The 23,464-nt window shown below is 44.9% G+C and overlaps 2 protein-coding genes across 5 annotated transcripts in view; one reads left to right on the plus strand and one right to left on the minus strand.

Annotated features, from left to right (window-relative positions):
* Positions 1 to 5,035, plus strand: part of ace (angiotensin I converting enzyme (peptidyl-dipeptidase A) 1) — a 97,281-nt gene extending 92,246 nt beyond the window's left edge. The window contains 1 exon segment of the mRNA XM_055657075.1: positions 4,923 to 5,035. Coding sequence (XP_055513050.1) covers positions 4,923 to 5,000 — 78 coding nt within the window. The 3' untranslated portion in view covers positions 5,001 to 5,035.
* Positions 5,036 to 6,043: 1,008 nt separating this feature from the next.
* The window catches only part of LOC129710229 (peptide transporter family 2-like), a 67,865-nt gene continuing 50,444 nt past the window's right edge, over positions 6,044 to 23,464 (minus strand). For all 4 annotated transcript variants that reach the window (XM_055657076.1, XM_055657077.1, XM_055657080.1 and 1 more), the window contains 6 exons: positions 23,202 to 23,248; positions 21,424 to 21,558; positions 19,328 to 19,448; positions 16,825 to 16,956; positions 13,490 to 13,597; positions 6,044 to 10,584 (listed from right to left, as the gene is read on the minus strand). In XM_055657076.1, coding sequence (XP_055513051.1) covers positions 10,399 to 10,584; positions 13,490 to 13,597; positions 16,825 to 16,956; positions 19,328 to 19,448; positions 21,424 to 21,558; positions 23,202 to 23,248 — 729 coding nt within the window. In that variant the 3' untranslated portion in view covers positions 6,044 to 10,398. The remainder of the gene's footprint in view (positions 10,585 to 13,489; positions 13,598 to 16,824; positions 16,957 to 19,327; positions 19,449 to 21,423; positions 21,559 to 23,201; positions 23,249 to 23,464) is intronic.

The following is a 23,464-nucleotide window of genomic DNA, read 5'->3' on the forward strand; positions in this document are numbered from 1 at the left end:
ATCACCGACTTCATCAACTCCCACGCCCTGCCCGACCGAGCCTCCAACCTCATCGTTCCCCAGCCCCGCACGGCCCGGTTTTACCTTCTCCCCAAAATCCACAAACCCGCTCTCCCGGCAGACCCATTGTCTCTGCTTGTTCGTGCCCCACCAAACTCATCTCCGCATACCTTGACTCCATACTATCCCCCTTGGTCAAATCCCTTCCCACCTATGTTCTAGACACCTCAGACACTCTCCGCCGCCTCCGCACATTCCACTCTCTAGACCCCCACCCCCTCATCTTCACCATGGATGTCCAGTCACTCTACACCTCCATCCCCCACCAGGATGGCCTCAAAGCCCTCCGGTTCTTCCTCGACCAGAGGAGCAACCTATACCCAGCCACTGACACTCTCCTCCGCCTAGCGGAGTTGGTCCTCACCCTCAACAACTTTACGTTTGACTCCTCCCATTTCCTCCAAACACAAGGCGTAGCTATGGGCACACGCATGGGCCCCAGCTACGCCTGCCTCTTTGTCGGGTATGTCGAACAATCCTTGTTCAATACGTACCAGGGCCCCATCCCCGACCTCTACCTCCGTTACATTGATGACTGCTTTGGGGCCACCTCCTGCACCCACACACAACTGACTGACTTCATCCACTTCACCACCAACTTCCATCCGGCACTCAAATACACCTGGACCATTTCCGACACTTCCCTACCATTCCTTGACCTCACCATCTCCATCGCAGGGGACAGACTTCTGACCGACATACACTACAAACCCACTGACTCACATGGCTATCTGGACTACACGTCTTCCCACCCTACCCCCTGTAAGAGACTCCATCCCCTACTCCCAATCCCTCCGCCTACGCCGCATCTGTTCCCAGGATGAGACGTTCCACACCACGGCATCGGAAATGTCCTCGCTCTTCAGGGAACGGGGATTCCCCTCCTCCACCATACATGAGGCTCGCACCAGGGTCTCTTCCATACCCCGCAACACTGCTCTCTCTTCCCATCCCCGCACTCGCAACAAGTGCAGAGTCCCCCTAGTCCTCACCTTTCACCCCACCAGCCGGCAAATACAACAAATAATCTCCCGCCATTTCCGCCACCTCCAACGTGACCTCACCACTCCCCACATCTTCCCATCTCCCCCCATGTCTGCCTTCCGCAAAGACCGCTCCCTCCGCAACTCCCTTGTCAATTCTTCCCTTCCCTCCCGTACCACCCCCTCCCCAGGCACTTTCCGTTGCAACCGCAAGAAATGCAACACCTGTCCCTTCACCTCCCCCCTCGACTACATTCAAGGACCCAAGCAGTCGTTCCAGGTGCAACAAGGGTTCACATGTATCTCCTCCAACCTCATCTACTGCATCCGCTGCTCTAGATGTCAGCTGATCTACATCGGCGAGACTAAGCGGAGGTTGGGCAATCGTTTCGCCGAACACCTCCGTTCAGTCCGCAAGAACCTACCTGAACTGCCGGTGGCTCAGCACTTCAACTACCCCTCCCATTCCCAGTCCGACCTCTCTGTCCTGGGTCTCCTCCATTGCCAGTGAGCAACACCAGAAATTGGAGGAACAGCACCTCATATTCCGCCTGGGTAGCCTGCGGCCGGCGGGCATGAACATTGAATTCTCCGAATTTTGCTAGCTCTTGCTGTCTCCTCACCTTCCTTAACCCTCGAGCTGTCTCCTCCCATCCCCCCGCCCTCAGGCTCCTCCTCCCCTTTTTCATTCCTTCTCCCCCCCTACCCCTTATCAGTCTGAAGAAGGGTTTCAGCCCGAAACGTCACCTATTTCCTTTGCTCCATAGATTCTGCTGCACCCGCTGAGTTTCTCCAACATTTTTGTGTACCTACAAAGAAGTACATGTTGCATTCTTAATGGGAAAGGCCAGAGTGGCACCATTGAAACAAATGACAATTCCCAGAATGGAACTTACTGCTGTAGTCTTAAACCCCTGTCACACTGTGCGAGCTGACCCACGAGCTACCCCGAGTTTAAAACAATTTTAACTCGTGGTAATCACGTACAAATAACGTGGCGGGAACGTCGGAACTCGTGGATGCAACTTAGCTACTCGTGGCGCTAACGGCAGGTACCCGTGAAACTTGTTAACTCTTGAAAAATATTCAAACATGTTTCAAGTTTTCCACGAGTAAAATGTACTGCTGAAGTTAAAAACGGAAACATTTAAACTCGCTGTAAGAACGTAGTGGCCCGTGAGTTTACCTTAGTGTCTCGTGAGTCTACCGTAGGCACTCTTTAACTCAGCGGGCAGGCAGCATCTCTGGAGAGAAGGAATGGGTGACGGGATGACGTTTCTATTGAACCTCACGATGAAAGGACAATGGATTTCATATAATGGAGTTACCCTTGTACTTCAACGTACTTCCTCAAAATGTTAAGGCCGAACTGAACTCAAAATATGGTTTGTATATCAAACATGCATGTTACAAGCACTAACCAACCATTGACAGATGAAAGATACATGCAGCTCCTGGAAAGCGAGCGTTAATTAGTTCCGTGTTAGAGTGAAGTTCTTACCGATAGTAATAATTTTATTCGGAATAGTTTAAATCTACTGAGTAGCATTTTAGTTTACACCCACCGCCTCCATACTAATACACGTGTATCCACATGTTGTTTCCTCCATATACCACTGGTTGTATCGTTATTTAGGTGTTTCGGCCACCCTGAGTCTGAACGGCGCTGTAATACAGAGCAAGTCTTTATCTCTATTTCCCTTTGTGATCATTTTTTTTCCCTGATCATCTTCAGTAAATAGACATGCGGGCGACTCTAATAACATTCACATGTTGCATAATCGCTTTCCAAATATTGGAATGTGAAATTATATTTTATCTACCGTGCAAAGCTTCCTTTCAGATCTTCACAATGCCAACCGCATTGAAGCCTTTCGCTGCTTGGACGCGGGCGGTTCACTGCAGAAAATTACCATTTGTTTCCCAGATAAGGATGATGTGCAGAATGAGTGGGATATTGCTTAAAGTTGTATATTGCTTAAAGTTGTATATGTGTGTTGGTGGAGCGAGATCTGGGTGCCCCGAAACTGGTTTGTTCCACGTTTGTTCCGCGACAAGCCGATTGTACCGTTTTCACCGTTTGTAACACCTTTTCCCACGGACACCTTTCGGAACAAGCTCAGAAATGGCTTCTCTTTTGTCCGTTTTCAGGTGAGCCGACCGTGTGGAGAGGTAGGGTTACGCGACTTTTGTCTGTAATGGATATTTGTCACCGAACCAGCCGAATTCCTGGAGACCAAACACCACTTATATAGCTCGTTCTACCTGTTTAGCTTAAAAATGAACCCCCTCCCCCATCCCCACCAACCCTCGGAGAGAACAGCGAGGGTTCTTTGTTCTTGTTCCGAATTATGTAAGAGTTGAAGAAAAGTGCCTTTTTTCCACACGCGACTCAAGCGGTGACCTGATCTCTCTGGGAAAAGGAGAAGTTCAAAATGCAATAGATGCGGATGCGCTGAATTCTATTCTATTAAGTCTCATAATCAGGCAACCATGAACTAGAGACAGACAAAATGCTGGAGTGACAATGGGTCAGGCAGTATCGCTGAGGAATAGGTAATATTTCGGGTCAAGACCATTCTTCAGACGGGTCTCGACACGAAACATTCACCAATTCCTTTACTCCAGAGATGCTGCCTGGCCCGCCGAGTTTCTCCAGCTTTTTGTACACTTGTTCAGACTTTCGGTTATTGATCGGCAAAGTTTCTGTGGAATTTGCCTGACAATCCACAAATTGCTCTGCTTGCTATCACTCTTCATTTCTTTTGATTTTTCTGATGCTCTATTCACACCCTGTTCCAATCCGATTAGTTCTGGATCTGATCTCACACACTGTTCATACCACCAAGTTTATGCCATATCAATCACCACAAATTTTGGACTGGTTCATCTTTCTTTGCAATCTTTTTAAACAGCAAACGGGCAACTGATTGAATGATTGCTGCATTGAAAAGCTATTTTGAAGAATGTGTACAGTGTCTCAATTGTGCAGCAGCTCCACAAATAACAGAATCATATATTTTTATCACAGTTAACATCTTTAACACTGTTGCTTATTAAAACAGACCTTCATTCACGGTGGCTCAAGCGTAACTCGGGAGAGGAACTTGGAACATCGCAGAAATTACAAGTAAACGGCAAACTTATCATACCCGTGGGAACTCAGTTAAACTCTTGATCATACACTTGGAATCTCGTACACAACCACGAGTCTTTCGCTCGGGGTACCTCGTGGGTCAGCTCGCACAGTGTGACAGGGCTTTAAGCTGTTAAAGTTGACATATTGCGAGAAAAAGAACTACAGCTTCAACTGGAAGAATCTATCTTCTGGACCGATAGTACTACGGTGCTTAAATACTTCAACGATGACAACAAACGTTTCTTGACATTTGTAGCAAACAGAATCTCTTTTGTATTGGGAGCTACTAATGATTCACAATGGAAATATGTAAACACAAAAGAAAATCCTGCGGATGAAGCTTCTGGAGGACTGACAGCAGATCGCTTCTTAAGCAATATGAGATGGATTAATGGACCAGAGTTTCTCTGTAAGCCAGACAGAGAATGGCCAAAACCTGAGCTGGGATTTGAAATCTCTGCTAATGACCCGGAAATTAAACAAAATCTCACGTTATTGCTAAAAAATCCTATTATTCTCTCGAAGGATTTTCACACTTCAACATTATTGTTACAACGTATCCATGAGTTGATCGGACATGGAGGAAGAAGTTTCATGCTGTCAAAACTTTGGGCTTTTGTGTTTTGGACTATACTCTGGGTATCATGCCTGTTGTTAAGGGTTTGGTGTGCACAGTACGACTTCAGACTAAGAACAATGTTTTAATAAGACCAATAACCAACTGTTATGCTTGCTTCTAGAAGGCGAAGGTGAAGATGGAAGAATTGCTGAAGAAGTCTGAAGGCGGATATAGAATGCATGCTATTTGTGGTTTTTGATATATGTTAAGCCTTTATAGCTACTTTTTTGATGTTCTATCTAGTAATTGCCTTGCGTTATATACTCAGAAAGCAATTAGGGTGCGACGGGTTTATGCAGTATTGCGCCATTCTAGCTTAACTCAGTATCGTTCGCCGCGATGGTTCCGCATAACCAGCTTCCCGGTGGCTCACCTTCAACTTAAATGTTACCTCTGCCTGGGTAAATAGGAACAGCACCTGTGGGAGTGGGATTTTCTCCCATTTTGTTACCTTGCAGTTGGAGACAGCCTTTGTCCTCCTCCTTTTTCCTTTCTTGTGGCCCCCGCCCCCGATCAGTCTGAAGAAGGGTTTCGGCCCGAAACGTTGCCTGCAGACGCTGCTTTTCTCCAGTTGTTTGTTTTTTAGTTTCTGGTAAGGAGGGGATTTATTACGCATGGGTGTTTGTGGCTGGGATTTTTCAGTCAGACGCTTTCGACCTTGCACAAGTTTGACCATGGAGTTTGTACATGCATGAGTTTGACTATGAGTAAGATTAAAATGTACTTAAACAAGAAGTTTGGGTAAATATCTCACTGGTTTTTCTGCAGCAATAAAGAAACTATTAATCAAGAGACTGTGTTTTGAAGATTTATCTTTCGACGGTATTGAATGTCTCGTGGAGAGCTAGTAGATGCGTAACGAAGCTATCTCCTTACAAATTGGCTTCAGTCATAGTGGCTAGAGGAAACAATTCCTTGAACGATATAATAATCTGCCAATACACATTGTCCTTGGGCACACGCATATCCAGATGAACCTTTTTGCTTTTTAGCGTCCTGACTGCGTGTATACTGAGGACAGTTGCTGCAACTTGTTGTTAAAGGGGCTGTCCCACTTGGGCGACCTAATTGGCAAGTTTAGAAGGGTTTGAAAAAATGGCATGTTGAAGACCTCCTTCGACCATGTTGAAGACCAGCTTCGACTGGCTACAACTAACTTCGGGAAAATTGGACACCGAATAGTCAAGAGTGAAGACGACCTCCTTCGATCCCCTTCGACCCCCTTCGACCTCCCTTTGACCTTCCTTTGACTATATGTAGTCAAACATATTGTCAAACCTTTGACTATATGTAGTTCCTTTAACAAATGTAGGTCCCTTGCAGTCAGAAACAGGTAAATTGATAATGGGGAACAAGGACATGGCAGACCAATTGAATAACTACTTTGGTTCTGTCTTCAATAAGGAAGACATAAATAATCTTGCTGGAAATAGTAGGGGACCGGGGGTCGAATGAGATGGAGGAACTGAGTGAAATTCAGGTTAGCCGGGAAGTGGTGTTAGGTAAATTGAATGGATTAAAGACTGATAAATCCCCAGGGCCAGATAGGCTGCATCCCAGAGAACTTAAGGAAGTAGCCCCAGAAATAGTGGATGCATTAGTGATAATTTTTCAAAACTCTTTAGATTCTGGAGTAGTTCCTGAGGATTGGAGGGTAGCTAATGTAACCCCACTTTTTAAAAAGGGAGGGAGAGAGAAAACGGGGAATTACAGACCAGTTAGTCTAACATCGGTAGTGGAGAAACTGCTAGAATCAGTTATTAAAGATGGGATAGCAACACATTTGGAAAGTGGTGAAATCATTGGACAAAGTCAGCATGGATTTATGAAAGGTAAATCATGTCTGACGAATCTTATAGAATTTTTCGAGGATGTAACTAGTAGAGTGGATAAGGGAGAACCAGTGGATGTGTTATATCTGGACTTTCAGAAGGCTTTCGACAAGGTCCCACATAAGAGATTAGTACCCTGTATACAAACTTAAAGCACACGGTATTGGGGGTTCAGTATTGATGTGGATAGAGAACTGGCTGGCAAACAGGAAGCAAAGAGTATGAGTAAACGCGTCCTTATCACAATGGCAGGCAGTGACTAGAGGGGTACCGCAAGGCTCAGTGCTGGGACCCCAGCTATTTACAATATATATTAATGATTTGGACAAGGGAATTGAAGGCAATATCTCCAAGTTTGCGGATGACACTAAGCTGGGGGGCAGTGTTAACTGTGAGGAGGATGCTAGGAGACTGCAAGGTGACTTGGATAGGCTGGGTGAGTGGGCAAATGTTTGGCAGATGCAGTATAATGTGGATAAATGTGAGGTTATCCATTTTGAAGGCAAAAACAGGAAAGCAGACTATTATCTCAATGGTGGCCATAGAGGGAGTACAGAGAAGGTTCACCAGACTGATTCCTGGGATGTCAGGACTTTCATATGAAGAAAGACTGGATAGACTTGGCTTGTACTTGCTAGAATTTAGAAGATTGTGGGGGGATCTTATAGAAACTTACCAAATTCTTAAGGGGTTGGATAGGCTAGATGCAGGAAGGTTGTTCCCGATGTTGGGGAAGTCCAGAATAAGGGGTCACAGTTTAAGGATAAGGGGGAAATCTTTTAGGACCGAGATGAAGAAAACATTTTTCACACAGAGAGTGTTGAATCTCTGGAATTCTCTGCCAGAAGGTAGTTGAGGCCAGTTCATTGGCTATATTTAAGAGGGAGTTAGATGTGGCCCTTGTGGCTAAAGGGATCAGGGGGTATGGAGAGAAGGCAGGTACAGGAAACTGAGTTGGGTGGTCAGCCATGGTCATATTGAATGGCGGTGCTGGCTTGAAGGGCCGAATGGCCTACTCCTGCACCTATTTTCTATGTTTCTATGATGAAGACTATCTATGACTACCTTCGACTACCCTTGATTACCTACGACTAACATGCCAATCTACTACGACCTACTACGACTAAACCTATGAGTAAAAAAAGTATAGATTTTTTCCATGGCAACCTTTTTATACTCGTGGGCATTTTTTAACATATTGAAAAAAACGCCGCGACCTAGCTGAGGCCTCGAGTACGTGGAGACCACTCTCGAGCATGAAGAAGAGTTACAAAAACTTCCTCCGACCTCGTGTCAACCATGCTGCGAGTATGAGTCGAGGGCAAACTCACCAGAACTCGCGGATTAGGTCTCCCAAGTGGGACATGCCCTTAATGCTTTGCTCTAACTTGTATTGTCTTTGATGAGGAAGATAGCAATGTTCAGAGAGGTGGAAATGCATGAGAAGCAACAAGCTTTCCCATAAGGAGCAAAACGTAGAGGAATAAATGTCTAATGATGGTTTGGTTCTTATAGACATCCCCTGTGATTGTCAATGAAATGAAGTCCCTACAACCTAACGTCATCTAGTGACCAGTCATTTTGGCTAAATATATGATGTTTTACTGCACAAAATAAAGAGAGTAAATGAGCATTTGGCACCATCACTCAATGGGAAGCTGAACCACAACAACAGCTTGAAAGTATGTGTTATCTTTATAGTGGCAGAAGGTTGCAAAGGCAATTTGGAGGAGCATTTTCAAACAGATTGAATGATGAATGATACTTTGTCACATGTGACAAGTCACAGTGATATTATTTGTTTTGCATACCCAAGGTATGCAAAGAGTCGCCACATGAAAGGCACCAAAAAAGATTGGTAAGAGGAATCGAAAGGTAGACCATAATCTAAATGAGATAGGAAAGGAGAGACGGACAGAGGGATCAAAATGTTTTTGTGCATGAAACATAAATAATTAGCAGGCAGGCACAGGTAATTGGGAAAGGAAAAAAAGAATTGTGCCCGTTATTCAGGCAGATGCATAGAGTCTCTTGCCCAGAGTAGGTGAACTGAAGACCAGAGGAGATAGGTTTAAGGTGAAGGGAAAATGATTTAATAGGAATCTGAGAGGTAACTTTATCACACAAAGGGTGGTAGAGATATGAAACAAGCTGCCGGTGGAGGTAGTTGAGGCGGGGACTATCCAAACATTCAGGAAACAGTTAGACAGGTACATGGATAGGACAGGTTTGGAGGGATATAGACCAAATGCTCGCAGGTGGGGCTCGTGTAGCTGGGACATATTGGCAGGTGGGGGCAAGTTGGGCCGAAGGGCCTGTTTCCACACTGCATCACTCTATGACTCTGTAACACTATTTATTGTTGAGAGTTAGAATATAAAATCAGAGAAGAATAGTTGCAATTATGCAGAATGTTGGCGAGGCTACATCTGCAAGACTGGCTATAGTTTTGGTTTCTTTATATGACAACATTATAAATAACGGTTGAGACACTCTAGGCAGGCACTATGTGGTCTGGCATTTCCTGTTTTGAACCTGTTTTCTTTCCGTAGCACTATCTATAATAATTAACTAAAGGAGCAGTATAGCACGAGAATAGGCCCTTTGGCCCACAATATTTGTACTGTACAAAGTTGTTCAGTCATTGATGATTTCTACATCACTTATGATTTCACAGCTGCAGATATTTGTGAGACATAAGAGTACGCTATATTTGAAGCAACTTTACCTTTATTTATTCAATTTTTATGACCATAAGACATAATAGCAGAATTAGGTAATTCAACCCATCGAGTCTACTTCGCCATTGAATCATTCCCTCAACCCCATTCTCCTGCCTTCTCCCTGTAACATTTGATCCCTTTCTTATTCAAGAACCTATCAATCTCTGCTTTAAAAATACCCAAATGTCTTGGTCAATAAATTCCACAGATTCAACACCCTCTGGCGAAAGGAAATCCTCCTCATCTGCATTTTAAAGGTACATCCGTTTGGGACATGCACATCACCAACGAAGCCAGCATTTATTTGCCACCCCTATTGATCCTCGAGGTGCTAAGATGCTGCAGTCCCTCTGGTTAAGGGACTCCCATGGAGCTGCTGGGTGGAGAGTTCCACGATGTGTATTGCCAGTCAAGCGGGCTGCTTTATCCTAGATAGTGTCGGGTCAAAGGGCACAGCCTCAATATAATGAGAAACAGTAAATCCAAACATCAGATATGTGTGGAATTAAACCATTGGGCAACTATCAGTAACCATCCTCACTTCTGAACTTACGATGGATGGAAGGTCATTGATGAAACAGCTGAAGATGACATTGCCCTGGGGAACTCCTTGGCTACCTTCATCAACTGCAGTTAATGGGAAGGAGATAATACTGAAAATCACCATAGCATCATAATCTCTACATCACCGCACACACCGACTTTATTATCCATCTCAAACCAGGACAAAAGTTAAAACTTGATAGTTGCAGGCCATGGTTGTGGTTTCCACTGGAGTCCCATCAAGGTTTATTCCTCTTCTTCAGATCCAGATAGCACTGATTATTTTCATCAACACTATAACCAACTTCCAATCAAAGAAAGTACCCGGGTGAAGTCAATGAAAATATTGTTTAAGATTAACAATCATAGTGGATGTAGAAGATAATCTCCCTTGAGACATATCCAAGCACACACCCACACACGTACATGAATGTACATGTGTCGACTTCCATTCAAGGTTTGATAGTCTCTGAACGGGCACTTATGGTTTTTTGAGGAGCTAACTGTTGCTATCCATTAGGTTCTCCTTATTTGAGTATGACAACGGTGATTTTATCTCTGAATTCAGTCCATCGGTTTCTTTCTCTTTGGTGTCGATCGGGTGATATTCATAAAACCTTGCAGTGACGAAGAAGATGAGTGTGGTCAATCCCATGAGTGCAGCAAACACGAAGAACTCCACCGCCTATTTCCAGGAGAGAAAGGAGGAAACCAGCATCAATGAAGCTCAAGATCCTAGGCCAGGAGACCGAACACAGACCGACAATTCACTGAGGCTAATCCAAGGTGTACGATGAAACCTAATCACCTGGAGCAAATCTTCAGTCATCCTTCTTTCGAATAAGTGGGCCTGGACCATCAGGTGTGCAGTGCAGGTTTCTTAATAAGACATGACTCTGCACTGCACAAACTGCTCCCTGGGACATACACTGACATCACAGTCAAAGAACCCTGTGGTCTGCCCTAAACCTGTGCATGTTCTGGCAACAAGTGCTCGCCCTGACTGGAGATCGCACACCAGCAAACCCACGGAGTGCTGACAAGTTCTCTAGTTGTTTTGTGACCCAGGCAAAGGAATGAAGGAGAAAGACTATGACGTGTTAACAGATTGTCAGGAACAGGAGGCTGGTTTGTTTGCTGAAAGGAAAGTGAAGTGGCATAACAGGTTAATGTTTCTGCTTAGGAAACTAAACGAGTGGCACGCCATGGGGATTGAAGCTCAACAATTGAAAGTCAAAATATGGTTGCTAAACTTGATGATGAAATATAGATAGGTAGGAAAATACAATGTGAAGAGGAACCAAGAAAGGGATGTAGGGGGTAAGAAAGTGGTCAAAAATCTGGGAAATGGAGTATCATGTTTGAAAATGTAAAAATATCCAACCAGGCAGAAGAAATATTAAATCTGTATCTAAGAAATGACACAGCTTTGAGGTGCAGCAGGGCCTGGGTGCCCTGGTGCATGTTTCACAAAAGGCGAGTGTACAGATACAGCATTTTGGAATATTGTGAGCCGTTTTGGGCCCCGATCTGAGGATGGATGTGCTGGCTTTGGAGATGATCCAAAGGAAGTTTTCAAGAATGATCCTGGGGATAATTGTGTGTGAGGAGCATTTGAAATCACTGGGCCTGTGCTCGCTGGAGTTTGACAGGATGAGGGAGTATCTCATTGAAACCTACCGGATAGTGAAAGGCCTAGATAGAGTTGAACTGGAAAGGATGTTTCCAGTAATGGGACAGTCTATAACCAGAGGGCACAGCCTCAGGATAAATAAAATGTACCTTCAGAATGGAGATGAGGAAGAATTTATTTAGCTGGAGCATGGTGAATCTGTGGAATCTTTGCCATGTCACAGGGAGAACATACAAACTCCATATGGACAGCACCAATAGTCATGATTGAACCACGACCTCTGGTGTTGTAAGGTAGCAACTCTACCACTGAACCACTGCGCTGCCCCAAGGTCTACTGGAATGTTTGGAGAGTTCACTGGTGTGAGGGAGCCAGGAAAGATAGACAGCATCCATCAGATCCCAGGAATGTTGGGCAGTGTGATCTCCTCAGCGTGACGTACTCCTAGGAACATAATGTTCAGCAGGAGGAAACTGTCTGGCAATACTGGAAAGGAAACTAGGAGACTGGAAGAAATCTGTTGCAGCCAACTGGAAAGATCCTTTGGTGAGAAAGTCGTGGATCAACATGACCTTGACCTCCACAAAAATAAGTCCACAAAAGCATGGCCAAGGCCTCCCCACAGAATCCCATACATCTCAGTCACAACAACCATGGGAAATCTAAACTTACCAATGTTGTCAGTGGTATGAAGAAAGACTGGATAGACACAGCTTGTACTCGCTAGAATTTAGAAGGTTGAGGGGGCATCTTATAGAAACTTACAAAATTCTCAAGAGGTTGGGCAGGCTAGATGCAGGAAGATTGTTCCCGATGTTGGGGAAGTCCAGAACAAGGGGTCACAGTTTAAGGATAAGGGGGAAATCTTTTAGGACCGAGATGAGGAAAACATTTTTCACACAGAGAGTGGTGAATCTCTGGAATTCTCTGCCACAGAAGGTAGTTGAGGCCAGTTCATTGGCTATATTTAAGAGGGAGTTAGATGTGGCCCTTGTGGCTAAAGGTATCAGGAGGTACGGAGAGTAGGCAGGTACAGGACACCGAGTTGGATGATCAGCCATGATCATATTGAATGGCGGTGCAGGCTCGAAGGGCCGAATGGCCTACTCCTGCACCTATTTTCTATGTTTCTATGTTTCTATGTATGGTGGGATGTGGTGCTTCTGAAGATTCTCTGGGATTAGGGCTCTTCACCACCCCAAGGCAAGGCCTTGACTCACCGTGGTGCCAACAGTGCCTCCAATAGTGGGTGGCTTCTGGTGGTGTCCATGCTGAGGTGGCTATAGAATGTGCACTTCCAGACTCAGACGCCGGAGAAAGCTGCCAACTATTGCACACTCTGTGGGCATGGAGGGTAGACACAGGGAGGGTACGGCCTAGTGGGTGAGCATGCAACCAAGAGTCATGGCCTCAGAAGAAGGGATGCACCATTGGGGACTGAGATGAAATGAAATTTCTCCCCACTCTTCAGTTGGCAGGATAGTCTGCAAGGAAAGATTAGGTCAGCAGGACCTGGGTTCACTAGAGTTTAGAAACTCATTGACAATGTAGGAAATTCTGGCAAGGCCGGGTAGGCTGGATACAGAGAGCATGATCCCCCTGGCCCAGGCTGTCTAGAATCAGGTGTCCCAAACTCAAGTCAAGGGGAATAATACTTAGCACTGAGAAGAGGAGACTTTTCTTGACACAGAAGCTGATGGACCTTTGGCACTCTCTACTACAAAAATCAATGGAAGGTAAATCATTGAATATATCCAAGAAGGAGAAAATTAGGACCTCTAGTCATAAAAGGCATCAAGGATGCATGGGGAAAGAGAGCAGGGATTTGGTATTGAGATAGGGAATCAAGCATAGGGAATGGTGAAGTGTGCTCAAGGGGAAATGGCCTGCTCCCACTTCCATTTATTGGTTATGTTTGCACATCTTTATGTATCTCAGGTGATTGCAGACCACTTACCTGATTGGTTATTAGTGTACTCTCAGCCACAATCACCACAATGAGATTTCCAATCCCTTTGGTGGCAAACCAAGCTGCCATCGTCACGGACCTCATCGATGACGGAGCCTGCAACACAAACCAACAACTAGCCTGTTAGCAGAGAAGTAGAAACTAGGAAAAGCAGATGCTGGTTGACATAAAAAGACACATAGTGCTGGAGTAACTCAGCGGGTCAGGCAGTATCTCTGGGGAACATGGATAGATGTTGGTTTGGGTCGAGACCGTTTTCCAGCCTGGCATAAAACTTGTTGAGGCGTGGGCATAGAAGTGCGTCTCCTGTGAGTCTGAAGAAGGGTCCCAACCCGAAATATCACCCATCCATGCTGTCTGACCCACTGAGTTACTCCTGCACTTTGTATCCTTTTAGCAGAGAAGTAAACTGTCCATTCAACTGTTCACCTTGGGAGAGAAGCCACCCAGCTCTTTGAGCCAGCTCTGCCTCACAATCTTGTCACAGTCATCTCTCCTCAGCACCTTTGCCTCATATCCATTGATACTCCTGCCTAATAACAATCGATAACCTAATAGCCCTGTCCCACGGTACGAGCTCTCCCCGAGTTTGCCCTGATTCGAACTCGGAGATTTACGGTAATGGCCACTCGTCGGTACTCGGGGCTCTCGTAGACATTTTTCAACATGTTGAAAAATCTTCATGAGTCTTCCCATGCTTACCTGCCGTTAGCGAGTTTTCCCATGTACCTGCCGTTAGCGTAACGAGCTGCTAAGAGACGTCCCCGAGCTCCGACGTACCCGCTACGTTCATTCTCCGTGCTTACCGTCAGTTCGATTTTTTTTTTTAACTCGGGAGAGCTCTTGGAATGAACTCATACCGTGGGACAGGGCTTTCAGTCATGGCAGCACCAGTCGACCAGCAGTTGCACCACTGGGGAAGAGAATCCCAGAGACCGAATCAACTTTGTATAAATGTTTCTTGCCCTGTTTTTCCCTCAGTATAGAAGAGAAAATGAGATAAATGGGAATGGGTGATCAGTGGTTAACGTGGACTCAGTGTGCCAAAGAGTCAGTTTCCATGCTGTGTCTCTAAAACTCGAAACCTTTGAACATTGTAAACTCACGAGCAGAGAAAGACCAAGAAGCAGGGGCTCCTTCTTTTTTGACGCAATTACATCATCCTTTGTTCCATCTTTAGCTTTCATTGTAAAAGCTGTCCCTTCCCCTGCAATTTGTAGATCAATTCAGCCCCACAGCAGGTGACCATTTTACTGCTGTTTAAATCAATTCTGGCAATTCCGTGTCTTAAATAACAAGATAAATCTGAACTCGGATTAAGGGATTGAAAATAAAATCGGACTCCTGCACGGACAAAAAATCGTCTGTAGAAGGGTCTCGATCCGAAACGCCACCATTCCTTCTCTCCAGAGATGCTGCCTGACCCGCTGAGTTACTCCAGCATTTTGTGTCTACATCTGCCAAACAGAAGCTTATTATTTGAAATGTTGTGTTTAAATGCTTCATCAAGACATTCATCAAACTTAAATCCCTCCCCCAGGTTACAGCATCTGCAGCAAGGGCAGCCAGGGTATTCAGTGAGAACATTCCCCTTGTTCATTAAACAGTATTAGTCATTGGCCTCATCCACCACCATGCATTGAGTCTGTTCATTTGAATGGAACCCAGTGTTCAGGTGGCATCTGAGAATCTCAGTGTATTTAGCCAACGTCTGCCCCATGCCTCCACAACATGTCAGTGTAAGAACCAACACTTGGGTTGTGCATCAGTATCTACGTATGTGGGCTCTGACATTTCATCCACGGGCCTGACGGGGTGTCTACATTAAAGTTTCCAGACAGAATCTTTCCACAAGTTCTACCTATTTCTCAGGAACGGCCTGTGAGCTCACCCCTTGAACTTCTCTTTGGTATTTATTTTCTCGTACTGTAAACTACTGATAAATACTTGTGTTTGGATGATGGGGAAGCAGGGAAGTGTCTGGGTAAATTGTTGATCCCGATGGGAGGTGTAAAACCTATTGTGCATTATTAACTCACGTCCCCTGTTCAAATGCTAACTCTTTTTCTCTTTCTACAGATGCTGTTTGATCTGCTGAATGTCGCGGCACTTTCTGCTTATGTTACCAGGCAGTAGATTCACTCAACATTTCCCCATGGATAGATAAAAAGTACTGGAGTAGCTCTGCATGTCAGGCAACATCTTTAGACGACATGAATAGATTACGTTTCGGGCGAGGATTTTTTTAAAGTCTGAGGAAGGGTCCCGAACTGAAATGTTACCTGTCCATGTTCTCCAGAGATGGTGCTTGACCCACTGTGTTACTCCAGCACTGTGTCGTTTTGTTTATAACCAGCAACTGCAGATTTTTGTGTCTCCATATTGCCATTAATATTGATTGCAATAAGTGAAAGTACTTGAAGGAAGACTTCAATTGCAAACATTTAATGAAACTACAATAGTTTTATGGATTCATACCATGAATTAATAACATGACCAGATATGGTACTCAGCTCCCATCTCACTCCACTCCACTCCATAGAAATAAACCTGACCCACCCCATAAATCTCAGGTATATTGATTTAAAATCCTAAACAAAGAATTCTCAAAATGTAATGAATCAATATTAAATATTAAATAAACGGTAAACCCATTCCCCATTTTTTGGGTAGTCCCTAAATAGTCTATGCACAGTTACAGAGCAGCTCGAATAAACCTTAGAACATTCCCTTTATCTTAAAAAATACAGGCAATGTGATAAAGGGGGATAACAAATAAAGTGAATTTGTCCAAAAATAAATCTGGGGTTTTCCTGAAATAAACAATTCTGCTTTTCCGTGTTTGCCCTTGCAGAAACTGTCCAAAAATGAGCTGCAACCTTTTAAATATTTTGAGATTCATCTTGCCTGCAGCCATCAGTTGAAGAAAGCCATTCTTAGCTGTGATCTCCAAATGCATATAGTAGATGAGATGCAGCCAGCCTGCTTGGAAATTACAATGCAGGCCAGGGTTACAGAATCAAGGTGGATCAGTGGAGGCCAACCTTGTTCAACCTGTTTAGTGTAGTACACCCTCGAGTATATTCGGCTCATGGTCAATATTGAAAACAAAACCTTGCAGTGAACAGGTTAACTGTGGCAAATTGGCTGGACAAAAAGAGTTGAGAGACTGCAAACCCTCCACCTATCCCCAGCTGCTGGTGAAATCCAAGTGTCTCCATTTTTTTCCAAGGAAAGAGCTTTCAACTCAAACTTCAAATACAGAGGAGATGCATGAGAACAAAACCAGAGAGCTCAGTGCCTCTGTAGACTAAAGCCTTTACCTGAGTATAGGCCAGGTGTAGTCCAGGCACCACAAACAGTATCTCAGAGATTGAGATAACAAAATATTGAGGAATCTGCCAGAGCACGGAGACAGTCTTTGGCCAGCTGTCAATGTTCAACTGCACGGTCACCTGGCAAAGAGAAAGACCATTACTGTAGCACATAGGAACATGGAAACAAGATGGAAATGGTGAAAACTATCAGCTGCACAAACATTCCTTTATTTGTTAATTATGACCAAAACACACACCTCCTAGCCCAATCGCACAACCATCTCTCCCTCCCAAATGTCTCCTGAAACCCAAGTAAAGTCACCTTCACGCACAGGGCAAGATTTTACATGTTCACAGGTGACACAGTAGTTAAGGTACTAGATACTACCTAGATAGGTATCCAGATAGCACTAAGCAGCAGTGGAATTTAAATTCAGTTAGTCACCTGCAATCTTGGGGGAAAATAATGACCACATAAAACCTTCCTAGCTCACTAATACCCTTCAGGAGTGGAAATCTGCTAAACTCACCTGGTGGGGCATATATGTGATTCCAGAGCCAGCCCAATGTTATTGACTCCGAAATTCCCTCTGAAGTTACCCAAACATTCACCTGTTCTGGTACCACCACAGTTTTCCAGAGAAGAACTTAAACCAGACAGATCACATGGCACTGAGTTGAGCATCAGATCCTGACAAAGCAAGTCATTTTCAGCCCAGTCAACCTTACACACTGTTCCTCACAAACATATGGGAACTATAAAAAATATTTAAAAGGCACTTGGACAGGTACACAAATGGGAAATGATTAGAGGGATATGGGTCAAACACGGGCAACTGGGACTAGTTTAGATGGGGCATCTTGGTTGGCATGGCCAAGTTGGGCCAAAGGGCCTGTATGACTGACTCTATAACTGATATGTGATTTGGGAGAGTTGTGCCACAGACGAGTCAAGCCACAGCCTAACGTAGTTGTGCTCGCAGAATCATTCCTTACAGACAATATGGGATGGAATGGAATACTTTATTGTCACATATGATTAGGTACAATGAAATTCTTTGCTTGCACACCCAATGTATACAAATAGTAGCCACCTACGGCACTGTCAGAGTTACAAAGCACAGCCTTTTGTTCTCCTCCCCCCTTCCCCCCATGCCGGATCCTCCGTTGTTCTTCCCCTGCCCCCTCACGGTGGTCCTCCACGCTCTCATTGACCCACGAGGCTTCACCGCTGCCGCTGCTTCACCGCTTCCGAGGTGCCGCGGTCTCAGTCGGCCGCTCCGCCGACCCGGACTCCGACCCGTGAGGCCCCGGCTGGGCCCCGACCTGGGCTTCTATGCGGCGATCCAGGAGGCATTGAGATCCCAGTCCACAGCCGCAGCCCATCGGGAGGCCAATATGATGCAACACCTATCGTTATACTTCCTCCCTTGACTTCACCCAGGGACCCCGACAGTCCTTGCAGGTTCGGCAAAAGTTTACTCGCACCTCCTCCAACCTCATCTACTGTATCCCATCTACTGACAATATGATGTCCTCCATCACAGTTCCAGGTACATCCAGTTCCACTCACCCAGGGCAGACCCACCAGAGATGGTGCACAGCAAAATACATAATAGGAGAAAGTGGCCCTTGGAGACCTAAATGCCCCATGATGTCTCAAGTAACAATCAAACATGACCAAAATATGCCTCCTGATTATCACCTACCATCCTCCCGCAGCTGATGCAGTGGTACTCCTGCATGTTTTAACAACCCTCGGAAGAAGCAAAGACTCAGAATATACTCTGTGTGGGGACTTTAAGGTCCACCACCCACAGTGGTATTAGTGCTCCACTGATGACTGAGCTGGACAAGCTCTGATATACAGAGCTCCAGGATCTGGGGAATGTAGTGAGGAAACCAATGCTACAGTAAACCTTCTTTTAGAGTTTTCGAAATATAGCTTGGAAACAGGCTCTTCGGCCCACCAAGTCCATGCCAACCATCGACCCACCTGTACATTAGTTCCATGTTGTTATTATTAATGTTTAATGTTTGATGTGCCATTCCTAACTATCACTGTATGTCATGTTGTCACTTGCGGGCGGAGCACCAAGGCAAATCCCTTGTATGTGAATACTTGGCCAATAAACTTATTAATGAATTCATTCATTCATTCATGTTATCCCATTTTTGCATCTTACACATTTGGGGGGAAATTTACAGAAGCCATTTAACCTACAAACTTGGGAGTCTTTGGAATGTGGGAGGAAACCAGACCACCCGGAGAAAACCCACGGAATCACAGGGAGAATGTACAAACTCTGAACAGACAACACCCATAGTCAGGTTCAAATCCGGGTCTCTGGCGCTGTGAGGCAGCAGCTCTACCGCTGCACCACTGCGCCACCTTACTTGACCTCATCCTCAACAATAGACCCATGATAGCTCCTTCTGTCCAAGTTAGCTTTTGGCAAAAGTGGATACTTGATGGGAGTAACGCATACAACCCCTCTAATTTACTTACATTCTCTGTGTTATTAGCTTGATGGAGAACAATTGTATAAACTCCACCTTGCTTCAGCTCCACCTCGTCCTCAATAGGGGTAAAACTGAGCCCAACTCCATCTGACAGCTCTAAAGAACACCTGAGACAAAAAAGCACAAAGGCTATGATTAAGAATGACCTAAATGTTCATGATTCAAATGTTCGCACAGTATAGACTAAGCGCTCATTCAGCAAGAAAATTATCTTTCGTTTCGATGAGTGATTGTGGTTTGAGTGGGTAAAAGTCTGTAAGCGTGCATCCGAAGTGTGTACACTCATTTGCTTATTTTGACCCAGAAGGTGGTCACTTGGCCAACTGTGTGTCCATGCTAATTCTCTGGGAAGCAATCCCATCAGTCCCAATCCCTCTTCTCTATTTCCCTGTACCCTACAGCTAATTCTCTCTCACATGTCCCTGAACACGCTTTGGATTATTTTTAACATTTACCTACACTAAGGGTAATTTATAGTAATCAATTAACTTCTCAGCATAATTTTGGGGTGTGGAAAGAAAGCAGACTCACAGAATCTTAGGAAGAACATGCAAACTCCACACAGACAACATCTGAGGTCAGGATTGAACCCAGGTCTCTGGAGCTGCACGATAGTGGTGGCTACCTGCAGAATCACTATGCCATCATTGTGCATTCAGAATCACTGTGAATTGAGGAAGCAATAAGGGCACAGGTTACTTTCAATCTCATGTTGTGGAATGAGGAAAGGTTCATTAACAACCTTGTGGTTGAGGTCCTCTTGAGAAAAGTGATCACAATATGGTGGAATGTTATATTATTAGGGGTGATTGGGTTTAGTCCACCAAACCTTTATTCTTAAATCTCCCACCTCATTTCTCGTTGGGCTTGACAGGATGATATTTTACAGGACAAAAAATAACCATGTGAACTCACCACAGACCACAGCCAAGATCCGAATCAAATCCCTGGTGCTGTGAGACAGCAGTGCTGTTTATGAATGCTGTGTGTCTGTGTGTATGCATGAATGCGGTTAATTATATTGTCAGTGTGATACATGTAGCATTGGTGATGAACAGTAATTGCTGCTTGAAGTCTATTACTACTTTATGGATAATGCTATGTGACCCACAAAAGCAATGTTTATAAAAGGCTTTCTGGAATAAAGAGGACACACCCTTTTGTCAGCTCTTTTCTGCCTTGTCCAGGTTTATCTCCATGCTCTGCAAATGGACTTTGTTGGAAATGAGGAGACAGCAGAGAACATGTATATCACAACTTGTGTCTGTGTGCATGATGTCTGTGTGTATGTTCATGTTTATATGTGTTTTTGATCACATTGATTGCCTGAACAAGGAGGTACGAGGTTCATCAAGCAATGTTTAATCACTGAGAATATTCTAATTGCTAGAATCAACATTTGGCAAAGTTTGAAATTAGTTCATGTTTGTTTTACTTTCTCAGGGAATGTGGTGTACCTGACAAGGTCAGGATTTAATGTTCACGGAGAATGGGGAAATCAAGTTTATTCTATCACACTGTGGCATGGTTTGGAGAAGGTGGGAAAACTTTGAGTCAAGCAGCAAGTCACTCACTACATCTGCACTTTTGTAACATCCAACTATGTGTCAGATAAACTCCAGAAAGGGACAGGGCATCATTTAAAGCAACAAGGAGCAACTCAGAGGTCTGAAGAAGGGTCCCGACCTGAAACATCACCCATCCTTTTTCTCCAGAGATGCTGCCTGACCTGCTGAGTTGCCCCAGCACTTTGTGTCTAAGGGGCAACATAACCAACTGAAGAATAAATGAAAGAAGAACATACCAGGTACAAAGCTCAAACTATGCAGTGGAAGAAAGAAAACAAACAATAAGCCAATATTCCCAAAAATATATGACCAATGGCATTAACAAAAAAAATCAGGAAAATTCAGGAGATTTAACACTAAATTCTAAAGATAAAGATTGGCTTAGTCTGGGAGCCTTGTAGATTAGATGAACGGGAATGGTCGACATGAGGGTAGAAAAAGGATTTGAGCAAAAGCCATTCACAATTTGAATGGAGTGAGAGTTAGAACTGAAAATTCACACCATCAGTCTCACCTGCCAAATTGTACGGGTGTGTAGGCTGATGGAACAAATGGTATCACATGCAGATTTTCTGAAGCATCCGGTTTGCACTTCAGTCTCACAGTTCTGTTGCGGTTTGGTGATGCTGTTCCCAGCAAGGGGAAGATCCTGCAGAAGGTAGATTGCAATTACTGCCACACATCATAAGTAAGGTAGTCCTGCAGGTTTTATAGAGCTGCACACCCAATGGGCCTAATTCCTGGCACCGTACCACCTCAATTAAGTTAAGAACTCGTGCCAATGATGTTGCCTGAAGTTGTTTGCCTGCCAGCCGCTTCAAAGCCTTTGGGCAGTTCCCTGGAATGATAATGATCAAGTTTGGCAGTGGAGATATGGGGAAAGTGGAAAATAGACACAAAATGCTGGAGTAACTCAGCGGGTCAGGCAGCATCTCTGAGGAGAAGGAATAGGTGACGTTTCGGTTTGAGTCTGAAGAAGGGTCTCAACCCAAAAAGTCACCTATTCCTTTTCCCTAGAGATGCTGCCTGACCCGCTGAGTTACTCCGGCATTTTCTGTCTGTCTTCGATGTAAATCAGCATCTGCAGTTCCTTCCTTCACATTTGGGGAAAGTGGAGGCGTGGTGAGAAAGGGTCCAGTAATTGTTCTGTGTACCTAGGAGGCCCAATTTTCTGAAAAAGATGAGGGACATTTTTTAAAAACAACTGCCTTTCAAGGTCCTCGATTAGGTGTGCAGCTATGATAACCCAGATACATCGGTTGAAGCTTCATGTTTTATTGCAGTCTCCACTATTCCAAACAGCTTTCCAAGTCAGAGTATGAAATGGACACCAATATGCATGCAGGTTAGCTTTATGCCCCTGTCCCACTTAGGAAACCTGAGCAGAAACTTCTGGTGACCTTGCGCCCCACCCAAGGTGTCCATGAGTCGCCAGAGGTTCTGGTCACTTGCCTGGAAAGCCTTGACCGAAGCGTGAGCTGCATCTACTGACCAAAGATCCTACAGGATCTTTGCTACCGACCGCACACACACACACACACAGCGAAGGTGGGGGCCAGGGACAGCGGAGGAGTGCAGTCTGCGCAATGAAGAGGAAGGTAAACGGCTGCCACAGAGTACGGTAAGTCCTTTAGAGAGGGAGGGAGAGAAGGGGAGAGAAGTACAGAGAAGGGGAAAGAGAATGGGAAGAGCAGGGGAGAGAGAAAGGGAGAAGGGGAGAGAAGGGGAGAGAAGGGGAGAAGGTGGGGGGGAGAAGGAGTGGACACAGTTTTAAGAAGTTTAATAAAGTTAGCGGCCATTTTACTTTCCTGCGGATCTTCTAGGTCCTGAAAACCAAAAGATCCTACAGGATCGTTCCTGAAAACTCCAATGAGCCAATCAAAATGTCCGGTCAGCGAAGGGGATGGCCTTCGACTGCCTGTCAGTAAACAGCAACCCCACTCCACTGGCTTCGACCAAACTGCAAACTATTTTTAAGTCGAGGCTATTTTTTTTTTTTTTTTTCAATAATCGAGGAAGCCTCGACTATGCGGAAACCACTTTCGACCTTTAGGGAGAGTCATCAAAATATCCTGGAACCTCACGGAAACCTTGGGTGGGGCGCAAGGTCTCCAGAGGTTTCCATCAGGTTTCCTAAGTGGGACAGGGGCATTACAATGCCCTGAACCTGCAGGTTCCCTGACAAATGGCCTAACACATGCAGATACCATGTAACCCTCAGGTGCATGCAGGGGTCATTTTCTCTGCACATCATTTTGAAAGCAACACTTCCAAGGGCAGCAAACAACATACCGAACAAGAGCTAAGTTATCCAAAATCTTCACTGTGTTGTCCGGAATCTGTAGGGATATAAATAGTCACAAGCTGTCACTCCCTATTCTCCCCTCACCCATCGAGGCAGGAGGTACAAGATGTTTGAAAAAGCATACCTCAAGATTCTGGAACCGTTTCTATTCCAGCTGTAGACAAAAATTCTGGAGAAACTCAGCGGGTCGGGCATCATCTATGGTTTCAGCCCGAAATGTTGCCTAATTCCTTCGCTGCATAGATGCTCC

Source organism: Leucoraja erinacea, chromosome 27, assembly GCF_028641065.1.
Source record: "Leucoraja erinacea ecotype New England chromosome 27, Leri_hhj_1, whole genome shotgun sequence".
In the NCBI taxonomy this organism is placed as follows: domain Eukaryota; kingdom Metazoa; phylum Chordata; class Chondrichthyes; order Rajiformes; family Rajidae; genus Leucoraja; species Leucoraja erinaceus.